The sequence below is a fragment of the Melanerpes formicivorus genome, unplaced genomic scaffold (assembly GCF_026170545.1).
Source record: "Melanerpes formicivorus ecotype bairdi unplaced genomic scaffold, bMelFor1.0.p_v2 SCAF_20, whole genome shotgun sequence".
In the NCBI taxonomy this organism is placed as follows: Eukaryota; Metazoa; Chordata; class Aves; order Piciformes; family Picidae; genus Melanerpes; species Melanerpes formicivorus.
This window is the reverse complement of record NW_027142372.1, coordinates 4670937-4691024: the sequence shown is the minus strand read 5'-3', so window position 1 is coordinate 4691024 and position 20088 is coordinate 4670937. Positions and strand designations below refer to the sequence as shown.

Genomic DNA, 20088 nt, shown 5'->3' with positions numbered 1-20088 from the left:
AGACAGGGTGGTTCAGCAGCAGGTGACAAATTAAAAGCTCATTTTTCTATGCATTTTCTTTGGAGCCACATTCTGAATACAGACCCACTGGCAAGGGATAAAATCACAGGCAAGATACCTCTTTATGAAAATATGTGTTTGGTCTTTGGGTGAATTCCTGGTGCACGTCAGATGGCCTCACCAGCAGGAGATCTGCCTATGTGCCACTAACAGTCCCACCACTGAAGCAGCATCCATCCAGTCGCAGGGGATTTGTCCCCAGGTCTCTGGAGCAGCAGCTCCCACTGCAGAGGGGGTGGCAGGCTGTGCTGCCTGGCAGCTCAGCAGGCAGAGCTCCGTGAGCAGGGCTCGGCAGCTCCCTGCTTTGCAGCACCCCTCTGTGTGCTGGAAACCACTCACACCATGGCTCTGCCAAGCATCTCTCTGGGGTGATTTTTTCAGACCCTTACCATTAAATTCAGGTTTATTACTGAATTTACTTATATGGAGAAGAATAAAAATCAGAAGTCCTCAGCTACTGTTTATTTAAGACCAAAAATAGTAACCAAAATAAACCAGATTGGAGCTTTCAGACAAATCTCACTTATCTGTTATCAAGCAGGAAAGAAATTAGGAAAGAAAACAGCCTTGAAATGAAGGGAATCAAATCAGTGGACTCGTACACAAGTGAGACTCAGAACAAGATCCAAAGACAAGCACTCACAGTTTCATTTTTAAATGGCTGATAATATATTGCACCATACTCCTAAAGGATGCTCAGGCTGAAAGTACATCTTCATCTTGAAAAAGAATCATCTCAGGCTAACAGCTCTCACCCACAGTTGCCTACTACATTCCCCACAAAGTATCACTGACAAACACACCATTTTTGCCACATAAATCTAGCATAAACATAAATAAGGTGCAATTCACAGACAGCCCTCCTTCTCTACTTCTCCATCCCAGTGTTTTCAATACTCTGCCACATCCCACATGCCCTCTGGGGGAACAGTCTGGTCAGTAAAAGCAAAGAAATGAGGAAGGGCAAGGCATGCCATTTTCCTAGAAATAAAGGAGGCCACGAACAAATTACCCAACTGAAATGTATCCACAGAATTCAGCAACAAAATAATATACAGACTTGGCATTGCTATGTAAGCCAGTATATCTTTACTCATGTGAGTAATCTAATGAAGCAAGATAAATTTAAGTGAGAGCTTTAATAAGTAAATTAAAGCAAAGCTACATTTCCCTATCAAGCAAAATAGCCAGAAGGCTGATGCTTTTATCAGAGCAGAAGGCAGACTTGTGCATCAGAAAAATTTCCTTGCATTTTGCAACCATATTGTTTGGTCTGAGAAAACAAACTACCTACTCCTCTAGATCTCTCCTTTCATGTACAAGTAAATACGCATCACCTATCATATGTATCAGTGTGCATTCATGTAAGAGGTGTCAAAAGTCTACTTTTTCCAGCTACCACCCTGACATGCTCTTCCCTCCAAAACCCAAAACAATTAGGAGGCCTCACAGGCTAAGTTCAGATGCTGACATGATCATAAAATAGTTGAAACTTCCAGAATTAACGACTGCAACCACAGTTGTTCTCAAATTTCACTGTATTAAACAAAAACAACTATAAACAACAACAAATACCTCCTCCAGACAGGAAAGCACTGTAATTGTCTATTAAGAGCAGAAAAGTTGCTTTGTTTAGGTGGTTTACATTTCTAGTGTTTTCTTTTCTGCTTAAGCTTAATCATACCCTTTACCATGGAGCTGGACCCACTTTTCAGACCTATACTTTCTCTCAATCCCTAAACTAAAATTGAAGAATTGATACTGTTCCAGGTGAGTAAACGCCTGTGACAGAACTCTGCATCTAATCATCAGGTACCCTCCATACTCAAATGCCAGCAACAAATTTCCTACTTTGCCTATTTTATTCCCATCTTTCTCTGTTTAGCATTTTTGATTCTCCAAATATTAAGTTCACCCTTCTACCATGTGCTTTTTCTACCTCCTTTTAGTTTTACAATTTTGGGGACAAGAGATTGAAACACTGTCAGTTTTGCTCATGTAAATCTGTACCTGCTTATGCTAACAGATGTTAAACACAACCCAGGTCTCATGGGTTTCCTGCAGTGCAGTCGGGGAGCTCTCACAACACTGCTGCATCCTCTGCACCTTGAACCTTCCCAGTGCTCTCCCAGAAATCCCCCCAGCAGCGATCTCACAGTCAGCAGAAGAAGCAGATGTCTGTGCAGCACTGGATGCCAAGTGACTATTCCCATCATATCTCTTTGTTTCTCTTGCTCTTTCAGTTGCAATGTAAGAAATGAGAGTAAAATCCCATCCCAACAGGTCAGTAAGAAATATTACCATCAAAACAAGACAGAGGTTTTGCGTATAGAAGTCTAGGGCTACTTGCAGTCCTTCAGCATCACCAGGAATCTTGATTAACACCATTAATTCTCCATCAGATTCCAGAAGCTTGGACTTATGCTCTCAGTTTACATTTAAACATCCAACTCGGCTCCAATTACTGTCAAGAGGGAAAAATTGCACTCACTCTACCAACTGCAGAAGTGGGTCCTAAACACTCACCCAGTGAAGGACTTCATCTCTGCACTGCACCAAACACCCTCTTTTCACATGACATGGCAAGTCTGTCTTTATTAACGCTGATCTTCATTACTTCTGACTATACCACCGTGTAAAGCAAGATGCAGCAATCACCAGGTGGAGGCTTGGCTAACCTGCCTCAATGGTGACCTAGAAAAACCTCATCTCAGCCAGGAGAGGGTCAGAAGGAAATGAGTGGAGCTGCTAATTTAAGTACCAGTGATACTGGAGGTTACCTGGAACCTCACCCCCACCCCTAAATTACTTGTAGGCAAATGCCACGTAAACCAAGCAACAGCTTTTTTAGGTCCAATTGATTGAGCAGTTAAACTTGTACAGTCAGCAGACAACCAAGGGAGGCATATATTTTAATGGTAGATGTGGAAACAAAGGAATTTTGATTAGCCTTGGGATTGGAGGGGGTAAAAATACTGGTTCAGAATTTTCCCAGGATATGCATATTAAGAACTTGTCTTTTTGCCCTCTGTGTAATTTTTTTTAATATTTGGAAAGCAGAATTAGGCCACATTTGACCAAACCTCCTGAGCCTAGCAGGAGCCAACAGAGACTGGAGCACAGTGACTTGTTAACTCTTGTACTTTTACTCATAACAGGATTTCACTAGTGAGCAACATGTTTCTGTAGCTCTGTCAGAGGCTTTAACAAACCATCTCTCCATGAGCAGGGACCTTTCCCTCTGCTTCACTTTAAAACCCAAGCACATTGTTTACTTTCTCTAATATGAACTGGAAATAACTTCTGCATAAAGAAACTCCAACTGTTACACATCTGAAGCAGACTTCATTATCAGTACCAGACTCAAGGAGAACATGACTGCAGGTGATGCTACAAAGAGACCCAAGATCAACCCCACTAGAAATTGCCCAGGAGAACATGCAGGTAAGGTGGGTTTAAACAAGACCATGACTGAGTTTATTTCACACCCAGCAAACCCAAGCGAGCCCTTCAGGTCTCCTGAGTGGCCGTTATCCAGCAAAGGAAACACTTCTCTGCCACAAAGGCTGACTTACATTTGTGCTTGCCACTCTGCTGTGGCAGCAATAAGTCCTTTACTGTTTGTTCAGCTCTTGGAAGTCCTGTAAAGCATTCACCTGTCACACTGCACAAACTGAGCCCTTTGAAATGAAAATCTAAAAGTAAACGTGTTAGTCAACGGCTGCTGCTGCAACAAGCCTGCCCAACACCAGCCCGAGCCTTCAGGCAGGTAATTCACTTCAACATGAGACGGGCAAACAACAGTATGTTTTATTTAATTAGGATGAACAGAAGAGATAAACCTCACAGCAGGGCAGATAATGACAACATTTCAAAAATAATTCATGCCCAGGTAACAAAAGGGCAAATTTCAATTACATAAAAAGCTAAAAAGTTGACTTAATACATCCAAGGGGGAAAAGAAAAAAAAAATTAATACTTGTACTGCATATGATTAACAAGTGGCATTTACAAGCTCTGCAAATTGGTCTTTCTGTTGCCTAATCTGTGGCTGGAAAGCGAAAGGTTTTCTTTTTAAGCAAATGCAAACAATATAATGAAGCTACTTATCGCTAGACTCAGATGGGTATTGCAGTGCTCTCCGAAATAAGTCATAGAGTGGAAAGGTAATGCCATACACCAATTCACTGTACCGCAACGAGATTTGTGAGCCCACTCCAAGCAGCATCACCCAGTTTCCAACCCCATTGGGTCCCTTTGTTTGCATTTTAGAAAATAAACCATTGCAAGAGGTCAAAGCTGGAGCCTTCTGCAGCTGGAAATGTCACAAGAGACCATTTAGTCTCTGCACATCCTTCTACTCCCTAGAATAAAGCGACTCTAGTAAGCCACCATAATTCGCTGCTGCACATATATATACATCTAGGTGCTGTCAAGAAGATGTAGTACATAAAATTCATATCACCTTATCTAAGATAACAAGGAACCAGCTTCGCTGCATTTATTAACAGACATCAGGAAAGAAAATGCACAAGGATCTACTTCTGGGCTCTAAAAGTATGCTGAATAAATGCATGTGCTATAGAGAGCTGGGAGCTGATCTTCACTTGGCTCCAGCTCCCATCTGCACCCTCTAAGTCCACATCCACCAACGTGTGTACCAGAACCAGGCCCTCCCCTCCACCACCATTTGTCAGTCAGGATTTAGCAGGAGTCTGTAATAGGTTTTTCATTATTAGTATTTCATTACTCCAACACATTTACTAGGATACAAGGGAACATAATAGCCATCCTTTTCAGAGGCATTTAAGGAGAATACTGATGGAGCAATGAGGGGTTGATGTAGGCATTTTTATAAGGCAGTTCAATTATTGTGGGTAATTAATAATCTTTTGTTTAAGAGAATACTATAATACATGAAGAAATGTAGAGACTGCAGGCTAACACGTGAGACCAAGAGATTATTTTTTTTAAGACAAAAATGTGCTTTGCATTTTTCAAATGTTGTAATCAACTAAAACAAAATGAAATTGGGAGGAAGATATAAATTAACCAGTTCAGTAACAATAACCCAGTAAACAATTAAGAGAGCATTTGTCAAAGCAGAAATAAATATTAATTCCACAGTATGAGAAGTATCATCACCCACAGAGTCGCCAGGTGAAGCAGACTTTTGAAAACATTTAGTAGAAAACCTGATCTCTGGGTGCCACCCCAAGCACTTGGCTTAGTTAATTTAACCAAGCTTAAACTACTTACCCAGGTTTAACCCTAAAGTTAATTTGGCACCAAACAACAGCCAAAACCAAGCCAAAGCCTTATCTGTGAGAAAATTGGTATTTACACAAGCTTAATGCATCTACAAAACATCATTTTTATATCCAATTCAGAGGATGGCATGAACATCTGCTTTCACTTCAAGACATTAATTTTCAATTATTGAAGAAAAACCAAATAAATCCTGACAAATTACTAGTAAATGTGGAATCTTTTGTTACTGTGTTAGTTTATAATAGTAATTTAGAAATCCTACAATTAACATCCTAACAAGAGCTCTCTGATTATTTTTCCGCACGTGTCATCTGAAGCAATTCAGCAGTGAATGATGTTCTTTAACTTGCACTGACTGTTCACAAATATTTTTGAAGGAAAAAAAAATAGGAGGCATTCTCTGAGAGCTACTAGCATTACATGATAGTTGATTTTCATCAATGGCTTTAGACGTAGCATCACTAAAAAGATGAGCTTTCTATTCTCTCCCTGTTCATATTTAAACCTTTTGCATTACCTTTCCCACTCTTTCTGATTTTGGCCACGTTTATTCATTATATTCACTGAGACCAATGGGAACAGGCCACAATTAAAAGGTGTTTGCACACAGGCAGGAGTTTCAATCAGTAAAACCAGTTAAATACCACCCAGATCCCGTCCAGGAGAGCATACCAGAGGGAGAGAAAGGCAGGAAAATGGGACTTGTGGAGTTCAGGGGAGAGCGCTGCTAGGCTTGGAGCAAAATACACAGGCAAAAATTAAAAACTGCAGGCTAATCCCTGAAGGCAGTGCTTGGTACACTGCATGGATTCAAATGCTCTCAGGGCACCAGCCCAACAATGAAACACCAACATCTCCAATTATTCCTAATCCCCCAAAAGCTACACTTGATAAAGAACAATCAAGAGCGTAATCTTATTTGATATGAGTTTTATCAATTTTAGCTGTTGCTTTCACTGTATCAATAAAATTCCGCCGAAACTTGAATGAACTGTAAAATTAAAGGATAATCGCACAAGTCTCTTGTATTTGGCAATTATGATTATACTTGTCAAAATTTAATTTGTAGAATGTACTGTTCCAGCACCTTCAGGTTCTTCTCTATCAGCTGGGAAAAAAGGAAAATTATATCTTTAAGACAAGTGTGAAAGACGTTGTTACTTCCACAGTCAACTCTGTAACTGAGCTCCGACATTGTATAATTGACTTTGCAAGCAGAACAACAGCAATATAACAAAGAAAATGTCAGTGTTTTCACAGCACTAATCTATAGCACTAGGAGGGCCTCCTGCTGTCAGCCAGAGCTGACAATACAATAGCTTTCAAAGGGATATTACCATCACGCTTTTATTCTTGACATCAATCAAGACAAAGAGAATCCTTTTCACAAGATATTCAAAATCAAACCTTTGAGCAGATAGGTAAAACAGCATTCCTTTAAAGAAGATCATTCATAGCAATCAACTAATTGGAACTCAGCAAATGGTTGAAGTATTTTTATTTACTTTGCAGATAACGAAGTAGTGAGCAACCCCCCTTTTCTCCTCTTGACTGACACAAATGAGGCAGGTAGGGTGTGAATCAAAAGTTTCTATCAGCATTTTTTGCCAACTGAAAGCAAAAAAATATGACAGCAATTCTGCAACTTCAAGTAGGATAACAAATCTAGACTTAATTAGTGCATTCTTTTGCAAAACAGTTTGATTACCGACTAGCATGTCTGTGCACAAAATATCCTTGCAAGCTGACAGCAATTTGCAGAACTGTCAAATTCAGCAACCAAAGTGCATCTGATGCTTAAAACCTTGTGCCAATGCCAGCCCCAGTCCCCACAAATTGCAGTCGAGTAATTCCTCGATTACAATTACATGGAACTGGAATCCTGTGAGTTACTGTTACCAGCATCTCAGCACTTCACTGATTCGGCAGGCCCCAAGTTGTAGAATGAGAAGCTCCAGTTTAATCAACAGGGATGATGAATGCCTGCCTTCCTCAACCCACATAGCGCACTGGGTGCCAGCCACTCCCCAGTGCTGGCAGCACAGAATAAACTTTTAAGGACACTGGCATTGACATTACTCCACATAATTTCTAACAAAGGACAGACAATGCATGTTGATGTTACCAACTGTACTATGGTTTTGGGACTCAGGACCACACGGTTTTAATGACTCTGCGGAAGGTACAACAATTCCTTACAGACAAATGAATAAACCTTTAGCAGATGAGGTTACTGACAGCAGGGCAGAAGAAGGATCACTGCTGAAGGAAATTACTTCTATGGGCTTCATCTGTGATGTGAAATAATTCTTCAGAACAGACCAGTGTTTTACTCCATCACTGCTACCACCACAGTGTCACCAAAGTATCTATTTCTGTAAGCCAACAAAGACTCAACTCCTTTTACTCCATCCTCATTGATATGGAACAAGCATCCTTTAAGCCAAGTACAACTTTGTCCCCAGCCACCAGCTATGAGGCAAATATCTCCAAGTCTGCACAAACTAATGGTCAAGACAAATCAGCATATTGTTTGGCAAATCATAAATTCCACGTCAGGGAAAGTCCACAGCTACTGCTGGAGTTACAGCTGCAGGAATTACTGCACGTTTCTACCAGGCTGAACCTGAGACCTAACAACATAGCACAGGGACCACACAACCTGCAGCTCTGCTGGCATTCAGTTTTGGTTTGAATCATTTCATTTTAAATATCATGCACTTAGAAGTTGTCAACATTTGATACTTCTGTCAAAGTCAGTCACTTCTTTAAAGTCAGAATTGCTCCCAGTTAAATGTGCGGGCAACTTGCCTTTTGCATGCAAAATAACCCCTCTCATCACAGGCACACACAGACTCTATCTTAGTACATAATCTTACTGAATAAAAAAGGATACATAAATCTCAGCAGTGGTTAATATACAGCAAAGCTGCTACATAAAGTGGAATAAATACACAGAAAAGAGAAAAAATGGTAAAATATTTTAAGTCCTAAATGTTACACATATATCCACATAATTTATGCTTGTTTTCTTCTCAGCTGAATTGGGAAACCTGTGACCTCAGAGTGCCTTTATTTATTACATCTCAATTATTTCCATGGAAACATGTACTGTAGCAATCTACTGGGTTGCCAGCTCCCTAGGCCACAAAATGTATATGATGGACTTTTTAAAAGCAGATGGTATGGATGAATATAAAGAAATTAAATTCTTTACCCTACATACACCTATGAGTTGCCTCCAATTATCCAAAATTTCACCCAGATTCAGCTCACTTAGCTGTTAATCAGCTCATGCTAAGACCTGTAATTTACAGCCAGTTTATACTGAAGCTGAAAACACATGGTTTTGTGCCTAGAGACTACAGAAATATTTAGAATCTTTATAAACTGGGCTTCACCCAGCTCACTGTAGCAAAGATCTTCTAGATATTTCTATATTACAGGGATAATGTTTCTTACCTTCTTACCAGTAAGTTACCTGCTTTGATTCGTAAAAATGCTCTTGTAAATAGTGATTACTTCTGTATTAGAATTAGGTCAAAATTTCATTACAAATTATCAATCCCTTGTGAGAAATACTACTGGCTAAAAAGTAATGAGGTAGAAAACAAATGACTAATAAATGGTAAGTAACGAACATTATGACACAAGATGACAGTGTTTACTAACAGCTTCTAGAGCAAACAAGTTTTTCAAAGGCATAGAACTATTTCCTGAATGTTAAATGTGACACTTTAGCACAGAAAATATTTTAAACTCCAGAGGCCTGACCACTAAATGTGATCCCCCTCATCCAAAGGGAGTCATGACCCGAGGCCTACACCACTGTTCTCAAACTGTGATTCTTTTAGTTTCAAACAACATATTTCAGAGCATCCCGTAGAAATAGCTCTAGCTCTGCCCTTTCTTCTGCCACGGACTGTAGTGTTCATCTACCAATTACTGAAGTAGCTCCTTTAGCAGAGATGGTCCAGGATTGTGAAGGGTCACACCACCATGCTACAAACCCGCCCCACAATGCTAAAAGCTATCATTAGTCTGGGAGGGTAAATGATTAAGAATTTTGTATAAAGATGAAGAGCTGACTTTATAAAAACTTCATAAACATTTGAAGCACGTAGGAACCATCCATTAAACAGTGGATATTTCACAAATAATATAAAATGTCCCTCCATGAGGTTTTGATACATTCTTTACCTGGACTGCATGTTAATTTTGTCCACCCACAAATTATTTAATTACGAACACTTTAGACCTTTTGTTTCATCTTTTGGGCATCCTAAGTTATGATCCTTTTGTGTTCCTACAACAAAGCCCCCTGGCCACTGAGTTTGTGACTTCTGCTTTGTGCAGAGCACAATAAAACCTTACCCACCATCAGCTAACCTCCTCGTGGCTGGGAGCGAAAGGCTTGGGAAATCACGCCTTCCTCTCTCGCACCCATTCATTTAAAGTCAAAAAGCTGGCAGGGCGTGCAACACAGCGCGGGGCTGGTCCCGGCCCTCCCTTTACGTTTCCCCAGCAGCTGTTTCCTTAGGGAGGTAAACAGGAGGTTTTAAACACCCCTTCGCCGTTGATGGTGAAGAATACATCAAGTGTAATATTTAACCTTTATTAAAACCCCTCTTACTAGATTTGGAGATTGTTTCTTCAAGCCCAAGCAAGTTGTAAGCACTATCAAATTGGGTTTAATTCTGCCCTTCTTTCACCGCCCTGGCGCGCACTGGACAGCGGGAGGCAGCAGCAGCCGCTCCTATTCCCAACCATAAAGGAACATTAATTTGAAGCTAAGCGGCCAAAGCCTGGGTGTGCTCCGTTCCTCCCTTCCCCAGCCCGCTAATGCGCCACCGCACCCGAGCATCACCGCCAAACTTTCCTCCCTCCCCGCCTGAACGATGCTATCGGTTCCTTTCATCAATTATCGCGACACGTGTCGCCAGCGAGTCTCGGTCGGCACGGCAATACCCACGCACACACCCTCCCCCCGGAACGGACAGCAGCCGGGCTCCCCACGCGAGAGCTCGCGGTCCGTTCAGGGTGGGGCGGGGGGGGGGGGGGGGGGGGGGGAGGGGGCCGCCACCACCACGGGCCCGTACCAGGGGGGGATTTGCAATCCCCGCCAAACCGGGACCCGGCCCTGATTGGCCGCGTCGCGGCGGCGGAGGCGGCGGCGGCGGCGGCGGCTGCCCAGGGCCGAGCGGCGGCGTGGGCCGGCGGAGGATGACTTACCTTTCACCGAGCGGGGCTTGGCTTGCTTCCTCCTGGACATGTCCGAGCGCTGGGGCTTGTCCTCCTCGTCTTCCTCCCGTTCCTGCCTTCCCTTCCTCTCCCTGCTGTCTCTCTCGTAACCCCCACCCCCCCACACCTCCAAACTTTGCGAGGCGAAGCGGCAGCAGCAGCAGCGGGATCGATTATTTGATTTTCTCACTCTTTTGCCTGTTGCAATGCGGCAAGTTCAACTCCTCTTTACATTCCCCTCTGACACCTTCCCCCCGAGGGGAAAAAAAAAAAAAAAAATGAAAAAAATCGCCGGCGCAACAGTTGCAGGATATTTTTTTCCCTTTGTTGCTTTTTGTTTGTTTGTTTGCTTGCTTGTTTAGGTTTTTTTTTTCCTTCCTTCCCCCCCCCCCCCCCCTTGGATGTGCAAATACTACCGAGTAGGGCGAGCTCCCCCCCGCCTTTTTGTTCTCTGTAAAGTTTGCAGCGCCCTGCGGCTCTCAGTCCGGCCTCGCACTTTCGGAATAATAATAAAAAAGAAGGGAAAAAAAAAAAAAAAAAGAAAAAAAAGAGGGGGGGTGTAGGGGAAAAAAAAAAACCAAAACACCAAAACCGCAACCCAGCGGCAGAGCCTGGCGCGGGGTCGCTGGGTCTGGGTGGGCGACGGAGCGCGGGGAGATTTCAGCGTCTAACCCCACGCCGAGCACCGGCAATCCGGAGCGCTCCGGGGGTGCGACCTTGTTGCGATTTTCCTAAATCCTCCCCCGGCCGCGCTCGGCCCCCTCCCTCCCTCACTCCCTCCCTCCCTCTCTGCCCGCTCGCCCCCGACTGCCTCTGCCTGGCTCGCCCCCGCGGCTGGCCGGGGAGGGCGACGAGTCCCGTTTTATGCTGGCCGCGGGGGCCGAGGGGCGGCCGCCCGGTGTCCCCGGCGCGGCGCGGCCGGCCGTGTGTGGCGCGGAGCTCGGCGGGCGGGCGGGTGGGCTACCCGCGGCCGGCCGCGTTCGCCGCCGCCTTCCCCTGCACGCACGCACTTCGCGGAACAAGGTAAGTGCTTCTTTGCATCGATGCCGGGGCCGCTAGCTGCCTCCATGGGTTAGTCGCTGGAAGGTGGTACCGTTCCTGCCTTCATTGCTGCCGCTGCTGCCGCTGCTGCCCTGGGTTTTTATTTTCTTTAGCTCTCGCCAGCCTCCCTCTCTTTTCTTTGTCCTGGCTCCTTTTCCTCCTCCTGATCTTGCTGCTGGGGCTGCAGTGCAGACACACATAATAAAGCCAGGCTTGGCTGGAAATGTAGCTGAGTCCCAGCAGGAGGATGTGAGGAGTGGAGTCCCGGCGGGGGAGCGCTCTGATCCCGTAGGGAGCCCCGCGCAGCCTGCGCCGATCAGACGGAGAGAGAGCCAACAGCACCGAGCCATGGACGGCCCGGGAAATACAGCGGCCGCCCGCAAAACGCGGACCGCCGCCGCGGACCGGACTCGCCGCTGCCGCGCGGAATAGCGCGGAGCGGCGCGGAACGGCGCGGAGCCGCCTCCCTCCCCCTCAACACCCCCCCACCCCCCCCAATCCCCGCCGCCTTTCCACCCCCCTGCCCCACTTCCCCCCCCTCCCTTTTTCACACACACTCCCGCGCTGCCCGAACAGCAGCGGCTCCGCGGCTAGTCCTGCAGCGCGCAGCTCCCCGCGGAGCTGGGGGTAGTGAAGGTGCTTTTGATCAGCACTGGTGGAGGAAGGACGAGGTGAAATCTCTCCCGAATGCGAACAGCTTGGCGGTCGTGGAAAAGTTGTAGTGGTTCCAAATGCACCCCACCCTCGCCGCTCGGTTGCTGCTGGGGAGCTGCCGGGAAGGTTTGTTTACTTTGCTTTTCCTAACGTGTTAGATTTAACAGGCGCTGGAGTCGCCCGCGCCTTTTTTGGGGAGGCTTCTAGAAAAATCCTAAGTGATTTGAACTTGCTACCCCACAGAGCACTCGGTGCCAAATTATGAATGCAGTGGCGCAAAAGAAACGCTTAGTGAGTTTCTTCTCCCCCCTAGACAGGGTTTGTTCGTTCCACAGCGGCTCCGCTTCCATCTAGAACCGGGTACTGCTAACACTTCAGCTACTCAGCCTACACCAGCAGGCAAGGAACCTTGTCTCCAAGCATCTGCTGACCTGTACATGACGGACCTACACCATCATGACAGCCTGGGCAACTGTACATCCCGACATTACAAGAAGGTGTTTGGAATGGAAAGAATATGGGGTGGGCGGCTTTAAGCTCCTGTGGAAACCGCCTCAGAAGTGCCCACTGTGGACACCCAGGCCCGCTCCAGGCAGCAGGAAGGGTGCAGTGCTCTGCCCAACCTGGGAGCAGGCAGAGGGATGCAGGTGCTTTGTGAAGGCACTGCTTTCCTGATAATGATCTTCACCCGGAAAAAAATCCCCCTCTTTCCTTTTTTCCTCCCCGGCACCAAAAGAAACCTAAACAACTCAGGAATGAGTTTGTCATTTGATCAAGTGAATTCATTACAGAACTGTACAGGTTTTTCTTAACAGCATCACACTTTATGTTCAGTGGTGATTTTCTGGTTTCTTAAGGTCTGACAAATTATTTGATTTATTAATGTCAAAAGAAAGGTTTACAGTTCTCTCCTACTCTATGACACCCAATTACCACACAGACTGGACACAGTGAAAAACGTTTCCTATAACTCTGCTACAATCAGGATATATACTTCCTCTATACCACTGCTCCAAGGATCAAACTGGGGGTTCAGAAAGGCTACCCCAGGACAAGGATAGATTGCTAGAGCACATGGCCCCAGTTCTAATCCCAATAAAGAATGAAGATAACTAGATGATGGAGATTTACTATCATCATCATGGAGATACAAAAGATTATGTGATACGTGATTCTGTAAAGAAATAAGTGGGATTGACAAGGGAGGGAACAATGTTATGATACTGATACACTGAAAAAAACCCACATCCAGGATCATGGTAAATTTGGCCAGCATGACCCTAGATTCATATCCATTCAGCATCAGAATTTGATCAGGAACTTAATTTCTCTGTATCCTTGTCTTATTGGAGAGGCTTAATCCCCAGGCTATCAAATTGTTTCTGTTCTCTCACTGGCCCAATGAATATTTAATTATTCTTACAAAGCAGAACAGCTTCAGCAGGACAGATTCGCATCCCAGAATGTGCCGGCGGTTGGGCACTCTCAGAGGAGTTCAGAGACCCAAATTCAAATCCCCATGCAATCAAGCAAAGAGGGGATTTCAACCTTAGTTTTACACATTCCACCTGGCAAGTAATTCCCAAGCCCCATTGCCACCCCAAACCCCTTTGCCATCCAGCCCTCTGCCCCCTCATAGTCTATACTTTTTTAAAATGTTGGGGGGGTGGGGTGGGGGGGTGTTACCTTTTGTTTTGTAGAGAAAAAGGGAGAAATATTATTTGCAAAACCCTACCTTGTGGGGAGCAGCTGCTCGCAAGGTGAGGAGTCCTGGTCTGCATGTCCTGAACTCCTCTCATGAAAACGGTTCAAGTTCACTCTCCTGCCTGTGGCCAAAGCACCCTTGAAACCACTGCTTTCCATACGGGTATCTGTTGAAAAATACCAAGTTTATAGCTAAAGAAAGCAGGAAGGCAGGTTTGACATTAAAAAAATGAAACACATACGTGAATCTGTCTTTAAATGTAGCACATATATATAATTATTAATTCATCCCTCTCTATTATCTATAAACACAGATTTTCTCCAGACCCTGCTCTGTAAGTACATCTCTGTTCCATAGAGTTTTTCAACATGTGCCTAAATGCTTTTCTGCTCTATTGTCACAACACCTCATTTGTGTATCTCCTCCAGATATATGTACAGGAAGTTTATGTGGTTCCCTCAGCCTCTGGTCCTGCAGCCAGTCTTGAGCAAAGAAAGCAGTGTAACCCTGCTGAGCCCCCCAGAGAAATGCAAAGTTCACCCTTCCAGGCTCCCTTCCCAATGCCAGAACTTAAACTCACATTGTCATTAAAATAGCTACATTCCAAGAGTGCTAATAATAAGGAGAGACTTCACAAGCTTTATTAAAATATTTAAGGCAACTGACACCAGCCTGTGTGCTAATTTAATAAAAATACATTTAATAATTTAATTTAATTATGGTAATTTAAGAATGCAATAAAAATACATTTTGAATCTATTATCAATCTTTTTTCCTTGCAGATGCCTTCCCTTTTTATTCTGGGGAATTTCAATAAATGCGCAAAGGCGAGAATGCCAAAGTGCAGAGCTGTTCTCAATGGGAAAGAACCAAGAGCCCTCCTGCAGCTCTAGATGACGTCTGCTTCTCATCAGGTTGCTAGGGCGATTTGGATGCCAGATTCTCTGCTTGGAACCCCTTTTGGGGGTGTCACTGTCCTATAGTCTACGTAGCACAGTTTCTATAATGTAAACAACACAGCCAGTGGTGGTGAGAGGGAGCCAGTACTGAGATGCAGCACAGACCCCTGAGCTCAGCATGTCTGAAGATAGGATTCACTGGTGGAGGTAACTGACAGCTTCACAGCATCCACCACCTCCTCCATCAAACTTCCCATCTGAGTCCCATGAGGCTGGCATGGAGGGATCAAGCCCTGATCCAAGAGGACACAGTAGGCCCTGCTTCTCCACTCACTGCCTTGCTCTTCCTCAAAGACACCAGTGCTTGTATGAATCTGCTCCCATTTCATGTAGGGGAAAACTAATACATGGACTCACTTTCCATGCCTGCTAGCTTAAGGTGGTGATTTCATTTTGCTGTGCTCTCTTCTGTGCATGAACACCAAACATAATTTTTTAAAGTTTGATGACATTATCAGGAGGATACAACCCACAGCAATATTTACAAGTTCTTTTCTCTTTGGAAAGCAGTTGCACCATTCCCCTCTCTCAGGATATTTTATCCATACCGGGTGAAGAGGATCCAGGATATTAGCACTTTGGCTTAAGTCTTCTCAAAACAAGTGTGTTTAAGGCAAAGAGCTGGCACAGATGTCTTCTCAGGTAGTTCCACCCTGGCAGTGTTACAGGAAAATGCTGGTTCAGCCTGGGAAACATGGGTAACATTTATAATATAGGGATTTATTTGCACTGAATAGTGAGACCAAAACCCTACATATTTACATATATAGACATAATTTTTGAAAGTGTTTCAGAATCAGTGTGAAATTACAAGCCACATAAAAATAGCACAGTTGTGTAAAGGCAAGAATAAAAAACTTCATCGAAGTTGGGATGTTCAGCAAAGACTAAGTGGGTTAGATACCAAACAGACCAAGCCTACTTCAAGAAATCCAGCCTCCGTAAGGTTTTATACTTACTAAAGTCAAAAAGAGGATTATCTTCAACACATAGAAGGACTGATCTGGTGGACACCAAATGGGAAGGCAGCACAAGGAAGATTGCCTTAATTGTGAAGTAGACAGTGACAGAAACAATCTTAAATAATATATCATATGAATAAGTATAATTAAGGGATGCTGCACAATGTGTAGGAGAAATGTGGGGAAATGCTAATGTCCCAGAAAAAGCCATAAAGCATATCTGATGGGAGGTAAACCCTCCAATGAAACCTGCAGATGGAAAGATCACACAAAACAGGAATTGACCTGTGTCAAGACCTGGTGCCCACAGCACTTCCACCCTCACCAGGCCTTGGCACAGCAGGAACTGATCTGGCTGAGGTTTAGCAGAGGTAGGTGAACACCTGAGCTCTCTGGATGTGCAAAGGAGTAAAGGCACATGCAGGAAACTATTAAAGGACTGGATTACTTCTTAAAAAGAGATAATGTTTCCAAAGTACTAAGCACAATGCACGCATTCAGCAGAGAGTCAAATGTCGGAGTGGATACAGCTGCAAGACAGTGTCGCTCTTTATTTACAGTAAAATATGTCAAATGGGGAACACAAAGGCATCGTCGGGATAAACATGGGACTGGAGCACACAAAGGCAGGCAGCATACACAGCCCTTCAGACAACCTGAATAAAGCCCTGACTACAATACCAGCCCAGTTTCTATGGTGTTCTTGAGTTAATGCCTCTGAACGCCTTACATAAATAAATACCTGGCATCCCACATTTCTGTCTAAGAGAAGACTGACAGCCTGGAATTCGAGCTACCAAGAGGCAGAAACCAGAGGCGCTCCACCAGGACGATTTGCACAGAAAGGAAAGGCTTCAGTCAAGAAAGTTTACACTTTGCTATATTGAGATGTTATCCAAGACCACTGAAAAACAAAGTTTCACTGTAAAGCACATTTTACTATGCTCAGGACTACAAGCCTGTTCCATGAGCATGCATGCCATGTGCAGCAGCATTAGAATTCATACCTCTCTAATATGCATGGTGATTTTAAATTATTTTTCACTTGTGTACAGCACTTCTATCAATCATTTTTCCTTGTGTTAAAGAAGGCATACAATAGTCAGAGTAAGTGGTGCAGTTAGTGATACTTCTTGAAAAATACTGTCATACACTAGAGATGAATTTAGCTGAAATATCACAAAATTATAGAGGAACATCTATAGAGGAATCTATAGAGGAATCTATAGAGGTATCACACACATCCCTGCTCAGTTACAGGAAAACAGTCATTACTGATAACCGTGCTAAAGATACAGGCCATGCAATACCCTACAAAATACAAGCAGGTATTTTTCCATAGTTCACCAAGCAAAGTATTCATTTTGGCCTCCATTCCAATTAGGTGCTGCAGGAAACGGTGTGGGAGTCAGGCAGAGGATCTGCACTTCATGACAAAATCGCCTTTAGCACAAAGAATTTTCTAGGCCCTACATCTGCCTTTTGAATATTCCCATAAAGATAACTTGCAGCATTATAATGCTTACAGTGTAGCCTAAGAAAGTATCATGTTTCCATATTTTTATCACAGTTTAGAGAAAGTATCTTTCTGTGATCAACTTACTCTGTGCTCTTTTTCCTTATGTTGGATGTGGGTCTGCAGTGCTTCTCTACATAACTAATAAAAAATATATTCTCCGTTTGAATTAGAAGAGGGTGAAGCCCTGCTGTACACTGGATGTACTTTGGGGTGAGCTGGCTGGTGGAGGTATATCAGGGTCTCTCAAGCTGCTAGGTCCAGCCCAAGGCTTTGGCCCTTGCCCTTTCCTTGATGTCAACTCATCTGTGCAGAGCTCCAACAAGGCATTTCTGCAATAAGGATGGGTCACTGCATCTCTTTCCTCATGAGAGCAGTTCACTGTGCCCACTGAGACCCCTTTTTACCAGGACTGTGATCAAAGAGCTCATTCATACAGGCTTTGTTACGGGGGTGGGGGGGGAAGCTCCCCTTGTACTCCACCGGCACCTTCACTGCTGTGTGCCAGCAGCCGTGGCAAAAAACGCGGTACAGGGTTTATAATTGTTTTCACATCTCTGACAGCGTTGCTGGCTAGGATAATGTTGAGACACAGAGACAGAAAACCATATAAAATGGCAAGGACACTGGGCGAGGTGGCTGGAGGAGAGGCACAGCACCGAGAGGCTCAGGGAGCTGCTCACTGTGAACTCAGCAAGGGGCTCCAGGAGCTCCAGGGCAAACCATGGCAGCAGCCTTTAGGGCTGTTCATTCTCCATCAGTACAAAGCTGTTTAAGCGCACTCCTTAAGCTGAATGCTGTGTAGTTTTACATAACTGAAGGAGAACAAATACTCCATTAGCATATAATTAGCACTTGGACTCAGAGTACTTATTTAGGGTATTATGGATCGACCCCCAGCATTAAGAGTGATCATGACCCTGTATATTCAGGCATCCTTGTTTCTTTTTATGAGTATAAATATCTCTGCAATGTATCTCTGCAATGTTTATGAAATGTTCAGAATTACACTCCAGAGACTGAAAATTTCTCTTTATCTAGAGAAAAGGTTCAGCAATGTTAGTAACTTTGAGCCCATCACCTTTCCTTACACCTTGCAGTCAACACATCCCATTCATGCTAGACCCAGATCATCTCTAGAAGTGTAAGGTGGATTTCTGAAGTCGTTAACCTGATCCCAGCAGGGTGATAGGAAGTGCTGGGAGGCCTCAGGGCAACCTCACCTCAGGACCTGGACCTAGCAGCACCCACACCATGGAAACGGTCTCAAAATGCCGTATTAAAGACTGCCAAACACGAACTGGGCAGCAGCCATCTGGACTGATCTCCTAACAGCAGCCGAAGAGCAACCTGTCACCAGGGTCTAGGCTCTTAAAAGCATTTTACACAGGAAAGCACAGTTTATCTAAAAATACCTATATTTCCAAAGGCTTCCACTCCACTGGTACATTTCCAATAAAACGATGGAAAACCAACATCTCCCCAGCTATTGTTTCCTCATGAACCAAACAAAAATAATAATCCTTGACCACATTCCCAATCCTGCCAGCATTAGTCTGCCATCTAACACTGCTGCTACTTCATCCAAAAAAAAATGCACCAAGTGGAGATACCTACCCTTTGCACCAAAACCTTCTCACCCTCAAGATTGTCTCTACCATGAAAACCATTACTGGCAGCTTTGGCAGCCGTCCCTACCTAACAGCCCTGTCCCAGTGGAGCAGCAACATCCCCCCTATCCCTGCACCCATAAAGGTGCTTACAGGTCCAGGAAAGCAAAGTCCAGAGGCTTCACATTCAGCCATGCAACTTGAGGACGGGTAGCCAAACTGCTACTCTGACTTCTTCCAGCTCCTTCCCACTGCACCAAAGAAAAGAAAACTCAAACACAAATCAAGTCCTATTCTACAAAATTAATAGTTTCCACTTGCTTCTTTTCTGTGCCTGCTTTCACTCTGTAATTATGCAAAAAGACACGGCGTACTGCATGGTGCTATTGATTAACTAACCCCACAACTGCACAGGCAGACCCCGAGGCAGTTTTGAAAGCAGCATTTTAAAGAAAGTTTGTTCTTTAATACAAAGATATTTATGGTCTTCCCTCTGAATTGGTGTGACAACAGCAATGAGCTTACAGTGGGGAGCAGGTGGCAGTGTGAGAACACACAGGTTTTATTCTTGTGGAAAACTTCTGTAGAAATTAATAGAAAATTAACTCCTTGCTATTGAATAATGTGGGATGATGCCAAAAACCCAGGGAAAAGATTTCATTCTCTATTTAATTCGGTAAGATTTGTCTAGTAGTTTCCATAGAATCTGCCCAGGTTTTTTACAGACCTCTCTTGGTTTCATCTCTCTGCAGGGTCACAGAATATTTCCCTATTATTAGCCCTGCTGACATCCTGTTTAAATCCTGTGATTGGCAGTGTTTATTCTTATTAGGACTTCTTTCTTAGATAGAAAGGAATATGCCTTATCAGTGATAAGGCTTATAGTCAGCTGGGCAAAATAGGACAGGCCAGAGGGTATTAAGAGAACTGGGTTTGTTTACATTTATTTTGGTAAATCCTAAAGCACGTTTTTAAATGTGGTGCTACAAATTCTCAGAATACGTATAACAATACTGCTTTAAAATTGCCTGGCTGGTTGGTTCTTTTATTTGTCTATCTTGCTACACTG

At 44.1% G+C, this 20088-nt stretch overlaps 1 protein-coding gene and 1 long non-coding RNA gene across 6 annotated transcripts in view; one reads left to right on the top strand and one right to left on the bottom strand.

The window, feature by feature from the left end:
- ZNF423 (zinc finger protein 423) overlaps positions 1-20088 on the bottom strand; it is a 293950-nt gene that overhangs the window by 222932 nt on the left and 50930 nt on the right. The window contains exon 1 of one of the 5 annotated variants that reach the window (XM_068150562.1): positions 14003-14102. The exons of 2 other annotated variants lie outside the window; for them this stretch is intronic. In XM_068150562.1, the coding sequence (XP_068006663.1) occupies positions 14003-14066 (64 nt within the window). In that variant the 5' untranslated portion in view covers positions 14067-14102. Of the gene's footprint in view, positions 1-10563; positions 11031-14002; positions 14103-20088 lie in introns of those variants that run through there. 2 more of the 5 variants (XM_068150564.1, XM_068150563.1) reach the window with 2 other exon arrangements.
- LOC137447231 (uncharacterized) lies at positions 11228-14732 on the top strand. Its single transcript, XR_010988829.1, has 2 exons — positions 11228-11595; positions 12581-14732. It is a non-coding gene; the product is annotated as an uncharacterized lncRNA (long non-coding RNA).